The sequence below is a fragment of the Rhododendron vialii genome, chromosome 6a, assembly GCF_030253575.1.
Source record: "Rhododendron vialii isolate Sample 1 chromosome 6a, ASM3025357v1".
In the NCBI taxonomy this organism is placed as follows: Eukaryota; Viridiplantae; Streptophyta; class Magnoliopsida; order Ericales; family Ericaceae; genus Rhododendron; species Rhododendron vialii.
Genome location: NC_080562.1, coordinates 7,376,283 through 7,390,656, shown reverse-complemented (window position 1 = coordinate 7,390,656; position 14,374 = coordinate 7,376,283). Strand labels below are relative to the sequence as shown.

At 37.9% G+C, this 14,374-nt stretch overlaps 2 protein-coding genes and 1 pseudogene across 2 annotated transcripts; 1 reads left to right on the top strand and 2 right to left on the bottom strand.

The window, feature by feature from the left end:
* Nucleotides 1–1,660: 1,660 nt before the first annotated feature.
* Nucleotides 1,661–4,989, bottom strand: LOC131328338 (urease accessory protein D-like; annotated as a pseudogene).
* Nucleotides 2,395–6,692, bottom strand: LOC131331295 (urease accessory protein D-like). Its single transcript, XM_058365179.1, has 4 exons — nt 6,460–6,692; nt 6,270–6,339; nt 5,656–5,726; nt 2,395–5,516 (listed from the first exon to the last, which is right to left on the bottom strand). Exons 1-4 carry the CDS (start codon nt 6,556–6,558, stop codon nt 5,457–5,459), a joined length of 300 nt encoding a protein of 99 aa, XP_058221162.1. The 5' UTR covers nt 6,559–6,692; the 3' UTR covers nt 2,395–5,456.
* On the top strand, nt 4,927–12,573 carry LOC131331293 (urease accessory protein D). Its single transcript, XM_058365178.1, has 9 exons — nt 4,927–4,956; nt 7,686–7,905; nt 8,026–8,091; nt 8,626–8,700; nt 8,840–8,884; nt 9,547–9,780; nt 10,374–10,456; nt 10,588–10,756; nt 11,715–12,573. Exons 2-9 carry the CDS (start codon nt 7,807–7,809, stop codon nt 11,832–11,834), a joined length of 891 nt encoding a protein of 296 aa, XP_058221161.1. The 5' UTR covers nt 4,927–4,956; nt 7,686–7,806; the 3' UTR covers nt 11,835–12,573.
* Nucleotides 12,574–14,374: the final 1,801 nt, after the last annotated feature.

The window sequence follows — 14,374 nt, the reverse complement described above, 5'->3', positions numbered from 1 at the left end:
ATCGAAGATAGCAAGTTAGAAATACTCCAACAGGTTTGTCAATACACTCTCTCCAGTAGGTTTATTTACCATCCCCATGTTTTGTATGCAAAATCTACAAAATCTGGTATTTGTTTCCAAGTTTGGCAGTCAAGTTCATGTTTGATCTTCTTCTTGTTGTTGTTGTCTGTAACAATCCTAATCTACAAACCGACGTAACCGAATCGCTTCGATCACCACTGAACCGAACGGTTTTCTCCGTCCGCCGGTCGGTGTCGGTTCCTCACTCACAAACCGACTGGTTCGGTTCGGTGCAAAATATGGCGAAAAACCCAAACCGATTTCATCCCTAGCTGGAAGTGGGCATTGGTTTTGATTATGGGCGAAAAATAAAAATGAGGGACTTGACTTTGCTAACATTTGCAACCTCTTAATGGATAATCAAAATCTAATGTGGCAAGTTTTGATTATTGCATTGTGGATGCTCTTAGGGTGGAATTGTTTTTTTTTTTTTTTTTACCTTTTTTCCTGTGTATAAGAAGGGATGATGGATGATGGCTTTCCAATAGGATCTTTGGAAATGTATAGATAGGGATTTTGCTTCTTGTAGCTGTAGCTGCTTTTAGCTATTGTTATTTCCTTTTGTTTTTGTAAGGGATGTCTTCCCTGAACCTTGTTATGATTGGTTGAGCTTTATAATATCTTGCACTTACCGAAAAAAAAGAAGGGATGATGGAGTCTGTAATGGGTAAGCAATTTGTAATCAAATCTAAGGGAAAGATTCCCAGTTGTCACCTATCCATTCAATCAATACAATCCTTTTTCTTCTGTGTCCAGTTTTTCCATTTATTTTCCAAAATTATTTAGTAAAATTCACTAGTCTTATCAATCTACGCAGTTGTAAGCGTCAATTCGGACGACTTATTAGTAACAGAGATGAACAACCAAACTATTGAAGGTGCTGGAAAAGTCGCCGTACACGTACGGGTATGGTATGGCAAAATACGTACCGGATACAAAGGAAAAGTACGGGGTACGATGCAGTATTAGCCTATTAGGGGATGGCGTAGGGTACGGTCAAATCAAGGTTCCTATGTTAATGTGCTTACCTGAATTGATTAGATTGACGATGATAGATGGAGATGCTGAATTGAGGTTTGAAAGTTTGATCGAGAGAGACGATTCACCTGTCTGTCTTCTTCGCAGATCTTAGTTTCTTTCTCTACCCCCTACGAATCACCTTTCCTCTTCGTGTAAGTGTATGTATCCACGATTCAGACCTGCATACAGCTAGGATTTTACTACTTCGTTGTGTGCGGTGTGTAGTCTTTGTTTCATTATCATTAAAACCAAAAGAAAGATGGGAAATTTCAAAATCGTTTGCTATGCTACAACAAGACAATCTCAAACACATGAGCCGATTAATAAATATTAATAAATAAATACCAAATACATGAGTTATTTTGAGATACAGTTCGGTCCACGGATTTTCATTATTGTACTAGTTTTGTGGGTTTTATTTTACTTCAATTTTTCTGGTTTATTTTACTTTTTTGCTACTGTAAGTCTGTAATCACTTCCTAATCGCTTGAGATATTTCCTATTCTTATTCAAACATATCTGAATTGCATTTGCCACCTGTTTGTTGATTCTAATTTTTTTCGCATTTCATGGACTTTAGGAGGATTTGAAGTTGTAAGGTGCAAGAAATGGGTTCTTCGTAGATCAAGGTGGACATACTGTTCTACGAATCTTAAAATGAGCTTGATCACAAGGGTGAGGCATCACTTACCTTATGGCATATGCAGGAAGTCCATTCTTACTTCCATGGTTGCGCTTAACCATTGATACACCAAAGGATACACCAAAGTCCATTCTTACTTTCATCCTCACGTAGTTGAATAAAATAGACCAAGGATACACCAAAGTCCTAATACTCGAAGAACCCATTATCTACCCCAAGAGTATGACTATAGCAAGAACTTGATAGTCTTGCATGCGTTTAGCAATAGTAGTTATATTTCCTTGCTCCAGCAATATCTATGCCAACAAGAGAAAATATTCAAGATAAGCGACATGTAGATGCATGAAGCTCAAACTTTATTCCCTAAATTCCAAGTAGTGAAGAAATAATACAGAACCAAGTCAGTTTGCTGAGATGGTTGAATAACTCGTAACATAATCTAAAAGTCAACAAACAAATATATCACCATCTTTCGGATACTAAGGCTGTATTTGGCCCAAGGATTTGGGTAAGGAAAAGGAAAAGGAAATAGAAAAGTTCAAGGAAATAAAAGGGTGTCTTCTTCTATTAATATAATGGTGGATTATACAAGATGGTCTCATCAAGGCTCTCCATGAGCTCAATGAAGTGCTTTATTTCAAAAATGAAGTCAACATAAATATCAGTTTTCTTAGTAGGACGATACGTGTAGAGACCCGTATTTTCTTTAATTATTGAAAATGATTAATAAATGTCTAAATGAGAAAAAGTGGTTTATTGGGTGATTATTTGATTTGGGGATTGAAGTGAAAAGAATAGAGAATTGAGGGAGTGAGTGTGTGATTTAAGAATATATGAGTATATATAGTAGTGTATAGTGTGTAGGAGATTATTTTCTCCCCTCCACTCTCTCTCATCTGTCTCTCTCTCCCCCTCCCCACCGGGCTACCTCTCTCTCCTCTCCTCACACAAAACCTCACTCAAATACCTCAAAACCTTCAAGAATCAACTTCATTTGACCCTCCATTCGCATCCTTGAGCTTGGAAATCCTTGGGTCGGGCTCGAATCGAAGATTTGAAGTTCAAGAAAGCTAGGGCTTGTTCAAAACTCGTAGATCTTGGTTATCGTCGCGAGGTAGGGACATATTTACCTCTTCTATGTGTATGTATGTTGTTTTGATGCATGGGTCGTGCTTGGATCGTCCCCCTTCGTTGCTTTGAAAGTCTGTCAAAACTGTAGAAAATCGCCTCCGAACTGCGTGGTATCGATACCAAAACATGGAGTATCGATACCCCTTCCTTTTCTGGAAAATTTCAGCCAGGTATCGATAAACAAGGGGTATCGATACCCCTTCCCTCTCTGGACATTCTGCTCGTCTTCTGGTTTTTAGCCCAACTTCAAACGGCCATAACTTTCTCGTCCGACGTCCAATTCATGCAAACTTGGTATCGATTCGAAGGTCTTGAAGTTAGCTTTTCATTGCCACCAAAATCACCTTAATACTCTATGAGTACACAGAAAGTTATGACCATTATAGTGGGGGTATGTCGGTCTACCAACATCCGTTGGCTACCCCCAAGACCCTCGTTCTATCGTCTTGACTTCTTATGACTAGTGGATGTTATTCTTGACCCATTGACCCTTCGTTAATAAGGATTAAATGATAGTTTACTTGAATAAATGTCAATAAGATGCAATTTGTGATTGATTGATTATTTATGAACGTTTGTGGTATATTTGTGACATAGTTGGCATGTCGTAACATATTTCATGTATGATTGTGATCTTGGAAGGTCATAGCTTGTATATCGAGTAAGGAGATAGTTGTTTGTGTTGGAAGTTGATTTAGGAAGTCTCGTAACGCAAGGGGTGGTAATACGAAGACTTAGGCGGTCTCGTAACGCAAGGGGTGGTAATACGATGACTCGTGTCGTTAGGGATCACTGTGACGCAAGAGGTGGTAATCCTCGTGGTGTTATACGGTAACACAAGGGGTGGAAATACCGATGAAGGGAGATTGACGATAGCGAGTCATGTTGAGTTTACTTGAGTTGTTGACACCGTGGAAATTCGACGGCACATTGTACTTTTGGCATGTGTTAGAGTGATTACATTGAACGTTGGAGAATACCCTTAAACTAGTTGTTTTCCGTCGATTGAGTTGTATCTCTTGTCTTCACTTCACCTGCTCATTTCATCATATTTACTTATGGAATCGGTAAAGATTTTTCTACTGGGTTAGTGTAGCTCAATCTAATCTTTCTTTTCAAGTTCAAACGCTCGACAGTAGATTGCATATGTTGAGTGCTTGAAGTGAACAACTTTTGGAAGCCAATCTCATGTAGTTACTTAATCATCTTTTGTAATTGACTTTCTTTTGGGAAAGATGAGTTTGTAACTATTCATTTTAGAAATTCCTTTTGACTAAACTGTTTGTAACTTAAAGGTTAGTTCGTACAAGTACTTAAGTTTTATTTGGGGCCGGAGTGCCTAAGTTGCATAACTTTAATCTTGGGAACTTATTTTGTAATTTGAACAGGTGGGAACTTCTTTGGGGTAATATATCTATGATAAGCGAAACTCTTTATTGAAATGTATTACTTAATTATGTTAAAAATTGAGGGCGTGACAATACGAGTGAACAACACACTAAAAAGAAAAGAAAAGAAACGAACGACTACCAAAGGTTCCATGATTAAAACAACCTCCTTATCTGTATTGCTGTTAATTTTTATTTTTTATTTTTTTGGGATAAGTATCTGTATTGCTAGTAATGAGCTAGTAATGAGCACTGGAAGTCAGCCATATTCAGTACACAACAATGTAAAAGCATCTGAAAGAGGAATATTACCGCATCAAGAAACAAAGGTTGAGCACCTTCTAAGAAGATGTGGTTGGTGCTTTTGTAGAGCTCAAAATCCCATTTTTCTCCGCTCTCATGACGGCCACTAGTGATCCAATCAACAATAAGCATGTTTGAGTCTGCTGACACCCTGAAGACTTGCTTTGCTTTTGGGAGTACTTTGCAGTGGAGAAACACGTCACCGGATCTGGAATCACAGCCAAGAGAGCACTACTTCCAATTCTTGCCTATGGCATAAATTAGCCGTTTTTAGTAGCAAGTATTTGTTTCATAACTTCAGAGAGAGAGAGAGAGAGAGAAGAGGATGGAAGATCTCCTTCAATGGTTGCGCATTGTATCCAATAAACTTCATCTTGTTTCCCAAAACAAAAAAACCAATTCCTCGCAAGTTGAGTTACATCTAGAAAATAGAGTTACAAGCATGTCTCCCTACTTTAACCGTTAAGGCATGATGTAAAAATATATAGCATGGACTACTTAAATGATTCAATAACTATTTGTCTCAAGAATTCTAGAAGTGAACGGATCATCGGAAGTTTCATACGATGCTAAAAGAGTTGCCTATGCGTTTTCAATAGCTAAACCACCAAGTACCCAACTCTATAACATGGTATAATCTATCATACGTGCCAAAGCTATAAAACGCATAAAACCATAAATAAGGAGGATGGTACTAAGAAGAAACCGTTTTCCATTTGAGAACTTAAACCCCCAAGAACAACTGTTTACTTTTCTCGTTCTTCTTGCTTACTAAATCATATAGTAAAAAGCAAATGATAACACTACAATTTTTGTCCCTTTCTTTTTCCAATACCACACCTAAGATTAAAGCAAACAACCAACGTAACTGATACCAAACATAACGAACTCAGGAAACCATGGTTTGTCGATTAAGGAATGGATACCTCCAATACTTGTTCACAGAACTTAGATTGCAGAGACTTGTAGACCTATATTCAATGTCAAAGTAAAAACTTCAATAAATTAACACATAGGATAGAGCACATAGAATCAGTATATAAGGTGCATCATACGCAAGCAGCATGGCGTTGAAACTAATTAAATAGAAGGCAACCAACTAAAACTGACATTCGTGGAAGCCTGGGTGGTCAAAACAGTGGTGCCACCATCTCCAATTGTTAAATCACTTGAGATTGAATCTCCCTGCGTTCACCCAATATGCAATATTAGTACCCAAAAGGGGGGGGGGGGGGGGGGGGGGGTATAACTCGCAAACAAATTATTATTCAGTATAATAACAAATTTTAGGTATGTTCATTTTCCTGATAATCGAATAGGGCAAAGTATGAATTACCTCTTTATGGTTTGGTCTTTTGGCAGATGACACCTCCTTGAATTTTACTAATGACCATTTCTCCTCCTTGTGGTCATTAGTAAAACTCAGGGAGGTTATCCACCAAAAGGCCAAACCATAAGGAGGTAATCCGTACTTTGCCCAATTGAATATGTTCGGGCCAGCTTATGCGAATCTTGACTAATCCTAGTGTCTACTAGCGGAAGACAAATTAAAGCCGGGGAAAAACTCGTATCAACTGGCCCAATAGCAACTAGAGATATCCCGTATCGGATGAGCAAAACCTAGGACCCAGCATTAACCACCATGCCAATCCTTGGTTATGTGTGTGTGTATAACTATATCCACGTTCATATGCAAATGAATATAGAGGATGGGGAGTGAGGACATATGGAGACAATGCCACCACCATAGGTGAGAGAGTAAATCCAAACAACATCAGTTTGGGAGCTACCCACCTGTATAAGCAAATCGTAAAGGTAATTGGTAAAATCTCAGGTCGTTGCTTCGTAATGGGTAATGATTGAAATTAAAGAAAATATAGAAAAAAGAGACCGAGATTGGTACTAGTACATAACCTTTGTTGGGATAATGAATTTGAGAGGATATTTGGAGTAGTATCGGGTGATCGTTGACTTCCCTCCAATTCTTTCCACTACCACCTTCCCCGTTTCCATCTCTCTCTATGCGTTTCTGCTTGTGTTGTTCAAAAAGCTGATGCGATGGACCATAGATGTTGCTTCCACTGTGGAAAGTTGGGAGAGAGAGAAACCTCAGTTGATGCCTGTCCCTGAGCCCTGCTGCGTACTGTGTCCCCAGTCAAAATTCCCATCCAAAATCCCAAATTCTATTTTAGCTAGCCACAAAATGTTACTGTGTTTGGTTTGCAATTTTGAGATAAAAAAGTTCTATAGATTTGCGTATTTTTCCATCTTTAGTAATTTTTTTTAACATTTTGACAAACTCTTTTACTTTTTGAATAGAGGTACGCTATGTGCATCCAAAAAGTAAAAAATTTGACAAAAAATCACTAAATACGAAAAAAAAACAGATGATGAAAAAGTCAAGTTTTGGAGAGATTATTTTTGAGAGAAGAACCAAATAAAGTGACTCCAGCAGCCTAACCAAAATGGCTATTCTAACACCTCTTTTTTTTTGGGGTTGGGGGCTGGCTATCCACTCTTGAAAATTACTGTGGCAAAAGGAGAGAGCCTAAACACTATCTCCAATTTTTACCCATTTTATGACCCAAATTTAAAATTGGGCAAAAAACAATCTCCGATGCATGACTCAAACCCTTCCCAATTTGAGGTTTTACTCATTTCTTTACCCAAATTTGAGATAAACCAAACCCTTTACCCTTTACCTTTCTATGGGACCTGGCCGGAGCTGCTGAGCTTCATCGGGGATGATGCATTACTGTTAATGTTTTATTTCTTCTCTAGAAATGAAGTTATAGTCTACTCTTAACAATGATAGATGGGTGGGATTGGTAATGAGATGAGATTAAAATTGGGATTGGTAAGGAGATGGGATTTCTAACTTGCTTGTTTGTTTATGATGGAATTATTAATATTATGTTTGTTTCATATGAGATAGGATTTGACTAATATATACATTTCCATTTTTGCCCTTACGCAAATCTATAGGATAACAACACCATGCACTGTTCATCAAAAGCAAACCAAGAAAATAATAAATAACCAAAAGCCTTTATATATTAAAAAAATCTGTATTTTGTGGCTAGCTAAAATAGAATTTGGGATTTTGGATAGGCATTTTGACTGGGGACACAATACGTAGTAGTAGGGCACAGGGATGGGCATCAACTGAGATTTCTCTCTCCCAACCTTCCACAGTGGAAGCAACATCTATGGTCCATCGCATCAGCTTTTTGAACAACACAAGCAGAAGTGCATAGAGAGATGGAAACGGGGAAGGTGGTAGTGGAAAGAATTGGAGGGAAGTCAACGGTCACCCGATGCTTCTCCAAATATCCTCTCAAATTCATTATCCCAACAAAGGTTTTGTACTAGTACCAATCTCAATCTCTTTTTTCTATATTTTCTTTAATTTCAATCATTACCCATTACGAAGCAACAATCTGAGATTTTACCATTTACCTTTACGATTTGCTTATACAGGTGGGTAGCTCCCAAACTGATGTTGTTTGGATTTACTCTCTCACCTATGGTGGTGGCGTTGTCTCCGTATGTCCTCACTCCCCATCCTCTATATTCATTTGCATATGAACGTGGATATAGTTATACACACACATAACCAAGGATTGGCATGGTGGTTAATGTTGGGTCCTAGGTTTTGCTCATCCGATACTGGATACCTCTAGTTGCTATTGGGCCAGTCGATACGAGTTTTTCCCCGGCTTTAATTTGTCTCCGCTAGTAGACACTAGGATTAGTCAAGATCCGCATAAGCTGGCCCGAACATATTCAATTGGGCAAAGTACGGATTACCTCCTTATGGTTTGGCCTTTTGGTGGATAACCTCCCTGAGTTTTACTAATGACCACAAGGAGGAGAAATGGTCATTAGTAAAATTTCAAGGAGGTGTCATCTGCCAAAAGACCAAACCATAAAGAGGTAATTCATACTTTGCCCTATTCGATTATCAAGAAAATGAACACACCTAAAATTTGTTATTATACTGAATAATAATTTGTTTGCGAGTTGTACCGCCCTCTCTCTCTCTCTTGGGTACTAATATTGCACATTGGGTGAACGCAGGGAGATTCAATCTCATGTGATTTAACGATTGGAGATGGTTGCACCACTGTTTTGACCACCCAGGCTTCCACGAAGGTCAATTTTAGTTGGTTGCCTTCTATTTAATTAGTTTCAACGCCTTGCTACTTGCATATGACGCACCTTATATACTGATTCTATGTGCTCTATCCTATGTGTTAATTTATTGAAGTTTTTACTTTGACATTGAATATAGGTCTACAAGTCTCTGCAATCTAAGTGTTGTGAACAAGTATTGGAGGTATCCGTTCTTCCTTAATCGACAAACTATGGTTTCCTGAGTTGTTATGTTTGGTATTGGTTGTTTGCTTTAATCTTAGGTGTGGTATTGGAAAAAGAAAGGAACAAAAATTGTAGTGTTATCATTTACTTTTTATTATATGATTTAGTAAGCAAGAAGAACGAGAAGAGTAAACAGTTGTTCTTGGGGTTTAAGTTCTCAAATGGATAACGGTTTCTTCTTAGTACCATCCTCCTTATTTATGCGTTTTATAGCTTTGGCACGTATGATAGATTATACCTTGTTATAGAGTTGGGTACTTGGTGGTTTAGCTATTGAAAACGCATAGGCAACTCTTTTAGCATCGTGTGAAACTTCCGATGATCCGTTCACTTTTAGAATTCTTGAGGCAAATAGTTATTGAATCATTTAAGTAGTCCATGCTATATATTTTTATATCACGCCTTAACGCTTAAAGTAGGGAGACATGCTTGTAACTCTATTTTCTAGATGTAACTCAACTTGCGAGAAATTGGTTTGTTTGTTTTGGGAAACAAAATGAAGTTTGTTGGATACAATGCGCAACCATTGAGGGAGATCTTCCAACCTCTTCTCTCTATCTCTCTCTCTCTGAAGTTATGAAACAAATACTTGCTACTAAAAACGGCTAATTTATGCCATAGGCAAGAATTGGAAGTGGTGCTCTCTTGGCTGTGATTCCAGATCCGGTGACGTGTTTCTCCACTGCAAAGTACTCCCAAAAGCAAGTCTTCAGGGTGTCAGCTGACTCAAACTTGCTTATTGTTGATTGGATCACTAGTGGCCGTCATGAGAGCGGAGAAAGATGGGATTTTGAGCTCTACAAAAGCACCAACCACATCTTCTTAGAAGGTGACCAACCTTTGTTTCTTGATGCGGTAATATTCCTCTTTCAGATGCTTCTACGTTGTTGTGTACTGAATATGGCTGACTTCCAGTGCTCATTACCAGCGATACTTATCCCAAAAAAATAAAAAAAAATTAACAGCAATACAGATAAGGAGGTTGTTTTAATCATGGAACCTTTGGTAGTCGTTCGTTTCTTTTTCTTTTTTTTTTAGTGCGTTGTTCACTCGTATTGTCCTACTAAGAAAACTGATATTTATGTTGACTTCATTTTTGAAATAAAGCACTTCATTGAGCTCATGGAGAGCCCTGATGAGACCATCTTGTATAATCCACCATTATATTAACGGAAGAAGACACCCTTTTATTTCCTTTTAACTCTTCTATTTCCTTTTCCTTTTCCTTACCCAAATCCTTGGGCCAAATACAGCCTTAGTATCTGAAAGATGGTGATATATTTATTTGTTGACTTTTAGATTATGTTATGAGTTATTCAACCATCTCAGCAAACTGACTTGATTCTGTATTATTTCTTCACTACTTGGAATTTAGGGAATAAAGTTTGAGCTTCATGCATCTACATGTCATAGGTGCTTATCTTGAATATTTTCTTTTGTTGGCATAGATATTGCTGGAGCAAGGAAGCATAACTACTATTGCTAAACGCATGCAAGACTATCAAGTTCTTGCTATGGTCATACTCTTGGGGTAGGTAATGGGTTCTTCGAATATTAGGACTTTGGTGTATCCTTGGTCTATTTTATTCAGTCTATTTTATTCAGCTACGTGAGGATGCAAGGAATGTTGTTGGTAACTAGTTGTCATTTTCTTGGTTTTAGGCCAAAAATGCAACACGTTCAAAACCAAGTTCAACAATATGTAAAGAACTTGATGTCAGAGCAGTTGCATATGCCTTCCACTGCGTTGAGACCCTACGGGAAAATAAATGCCGATCAGCGCTTGACTAAACCGGCGTTTATTGCTTCTTGCAGTGTCTTTGGTCCTAAGGTACTTCCATCAACTCCATCTCCCATAAGGTAGCTAATTATGTACGATTCTCTATGTCAACTCCCGCAATTCGTTGCAACTTACTTGTCCCTTTACATATTGTTAGAGCTTGTCCCACATTGATTAATTACTACCTCCAAAAGGCGATGTCTCCACTCACAGCAGCCAATTTGTTTTGAATTTGATGCTTTAACATATATATGCATATACTTGATTATATAAATATTCTCGTTGGTTATCAAGATCGCTTTTCTTGTGATTTTTATGTTTTCTCTCAGAGTATCTGAGATTGTATCATTGTCCATCCAGGTATTTAGTAACTTCCAAATATTCGACTATTCTCACGGACAAAACATAGTCATTTTCTTTACATGACTGATAAAACAGTTTGTATTTTACAAAAAGAAGAAGATAAACAGTTTGTGAATTGTGATTGTGGTATGGAATGCAATTCTCCCTTTGCAATTGCTTTGCCTTCTGTTTTCCTTCATTTTTGTGGTCAAGTCCTACAAATGTTTGGGACTTATTTGTGCATTTGTATATGCATATCTTATTATTCTATAAATGTACTCTTTGGTTTTTATGATTTGGTTTCACGAAATATTCATGCTTCATGCATAGAACATTAGACAGAAAACAAAAGACAAAACAACCAAACAACACCTGGGCTTCTAATCCAGTGGTTGTGTACCAGCACTCAAGTGTTAGGAGGCTCTGGGTAACACATTAACCAACTAACGCTACCTATTGCAAAAAAAAAAACACTCATCTGAATGCCGGGTGTTATAGTACCTTCCAAATAGTTGATTGTTATCATTGTAAAAGACGTATTTATTCATTTTTACTTGACAAAATCAAAGCTATGGGAGGTACTTTGTTTTGAAGTGTCAAAGCAAGAGGTACTCGGATCATCACATTTTTCAGTGACTATTAAACTTGTTACCCTTCTCATATGCAGGGGGTAGGTGTTGTTGTTCGAATAGCTGCCATGACTACCGAATCCGTTTACAGGTTCCTACAGCATCAATTGCTTAGCTTAGAGCCATTGCTTGGGGTATCGCCATATCGGTCATCTTGACAAATGTGTTCCTTTTATGGTTGGTTACGCCCTCAAGTTGTAGTCGAGTATTGTTTTGATGAATCAATGATTTGTTTTATCTTTGCAACAATTATCTCTTTAGTTTTTTCCGATGCCTCAACAATCAAATAACAAAGTAGAGAGCAAATCATTGTTTCTGAATCCGAGAAATAGGAGTATAGCAAGTGTGTGGATTAAGCTGCAGATCAATGTTAACCTTCTCTGGAGCAAGTTGCTTCATGTTTAGGGTTGGGTTGGTTTATGCTTTGTCTCCTTGGGGAAACTAAAACATGGCCTTAGGATTAGTTGGGCTTTCTTTGACTGCTAATTTGTACGCACAACATGGATGCTGAGGATTATTGCAAGTTACGACTGATGGGTTTCTAGTTTTCTTCTACAACTCCAAGCAGCTATAAGTAAGAAACCGTACTTGACATTTCTAGATCAAATGCCAGTACACATTGTACAAGCGGGAAACACTGATATTGTGTGATTCACCTTACTGATGCATGTACGCGTGCACTTTATATTCTACCACCATTGTTCATCTGTATATTTTTTCCGTGAACTCGCATCCTTCTGGAAAGTTCGCTTCTTCGGATGACCTGTGTTCTGTATTTGGTCTTTTAACATTTTAGTGCTTTTTGTTTCTGTTTTTCCTGCTTGGGAAAGTGTAATACTACCTTCCGGTTTAAAGATTCTCATAAGGTGCAGGGAATCGTGTTGATTTTGCATCTCATGCGACCTTTACAGCGCAGGCTGCTGGTTTTTTCTTCGGGGAGGTTTCCTGACAATGTTTATCCTATTTATTTTCTACGACATTTTACGTTTCTCCTGCTTGTTGATCAACCTTTGGAATTTATATGGCTGTGCCCATTGCTCCCATTGGGTGTAATTTCTTTCAATTATTTTGGCCTATTGCTTCAGTTGAATTCATATCTGTGGGTAGCTACATAGGGCACGTTAGATTGTCTATTGTTTGGCGGGGTATTAGTTACGCTCTGACTAGTAGTCCTGGGATTATTAGTCCATCGACTAAAATGACAAGCTAGTCCTTTATTTGTTTGCCTGAGTACTATTTCCGTATCTAGTCCAGTTCTTGTTTGATTCTTGGGATTAAGGTCAAATGGACCATAAAACCCCTTTATGGTCTAGGTGGCTCTTCAATGGTACGGACAAGGTGGTCAAATGCATTTTAGTCCTGAGAACCAACTTGTGCCCCTAAAATAGACCACCCCCATCTCCTCCCCTTCCCCCCCCTCCCCAAACGCTTTCAAACATGCCCATAGTTTTTTTTGTTTGTTTGGGGGGGGAGGGGGGGGCGTGTAGGGGAGGGATTGAAAACTGTTTTTTTTATTTTTTGTTGTGGGACTTTTCGTAATTTGGTAGATGGAAATGAGGCATATGGAGGGTCTATTGAGGCAATTTGAGAGTTTCTCTTTCTGGTTCATTGAATTTAGACACCGTACGATTAATATAGCAATTGTAACCTACATGATGTGAGAATTATGACACACAATTCAGTCCGATAATTTCAAGTGTTGATTTCAGGAGTACAGCTCATGGGTTACCCTCTTGCTTGTATGTGTTGGCAATCCCGTTTCAGAGGTCTTCACGGTTTTCCAAAATTCCTACAAAAGTATTTGAGTTTGTTTTTTATGCGATCGAGAGAGAAAGACATTGGTTTAGTTCACCAAATCGGTTGTGGTAGGTGTTCCACAATCGTGATCTAGCCGTTTTTATCCTGTGAGATAGAAGTGCAACCTCCAACACCCTCGACGGTATGAGTACGGTGTAGGTGCAGAACAATCCGTTGGGGTTCAAATCGAGTTCGATAGCAGTTGCAAATATTAAAACTTCGGTTAATTTTGCATGTTTGTATTTTCCTCTGCTGAGGTTTTTTGACTTTATGAATTTGGTCCCTTAGGGGCCGTTCGGCTAAATAAGTCAAGTGGTTTATTTTTTTGTCCTTATTTAAATTTTTTTTCGCATTTGTTAGTTTTTCATTAATTTTTTGGAGATCATTGCTTCGTTATGACGAAAGGAATTTAAAAAGTAAAAATTATGATCAAAACCTAATTTTTTTGAATAAAGAATAAGCCAATTTTTTCGTCTTTACTGAAAAAAAATTGGATTTCGATTGTAATATTTTACTTTTTAGATTTCTCTTGTCATGAAGAAGCAATAATTTTCCAAAAATTGACAAAAAAACTAACAAATGCAAAAAAAAATTGAATAAAGACAAAAAAGAAGAAGCCAAGTGGCTTATTTAGCCGAACGGCCCCTTAATCTTATCGCATTGCTGAGTGATCTCTCTTTCACATGGGTAGATGTGACACATATGTGCGCAACATAATTAATTAACTTATGATTTAAGCTGTTTCAAGGGGGTAGAGCTTAGACTTTGGACTTTAGGTTTGGCACCATGAATAGTTGACTATTTATAATAGAAGAAATTAAATAGTCATCCTGTTTGAGGAACTTATTTATGTCATCATACTGGTAAGTTTAAATAATTAAGTTGGCATCCTTAAATTCAA

What these genes read in the sequence shown, in the direction of transcription:
- LOC131331293 (XM_058365178.1), top strand. Translation starts at nt 7,807, where the DNA reads ATGGAAACGGGGAAGGTGGTAGTGGAAAGAATTGGAGGGAAGTCAACG. An exon ending in CCACCCAGGCTTCCACGAAG is followed by an intron (nt 8,701 to 8,839) that starts GTCAATTTTAGT and finishes CATTGAATATAG; the next exon opens with GTCTACAAGTCTCTGCAATC. An exon ending in GTTGTGAACAAGTATTGGAG is followed by an intron (nt 8,885 to 9,546) that starts GTATCCGTTCTT and finishes TTTATGCCATAG; the next exon opens with GCAAGAATTGGAAGTGGTGC.
- LOC131331295 (XM_058365179.1), bottom strand. Translation starts at nt 6,558, where the DNA reads ATGGAAACGGGGAAGGTGGTAGTGGAAAGAATTGGAGGGAAGTCAACG. An exon ending in TGGTGGCATTGTCTCCATAT is followed by an intron (nt 5,727 to 6,269) that starts GTCCTCACTCCC and finishes GAACGCAGGGAG; the next exon opens with ATTCAATCTCAAGTGATTTA. An exon ending in CCACCCAGGCTTCCACGAAT is followed by an intron (nt 5,517 to 5,655) that starts GTCAGTTTTAGT and finishes CATTGAATATAG; the next exon opens with GTCTACAAGTCTCTGCAATC.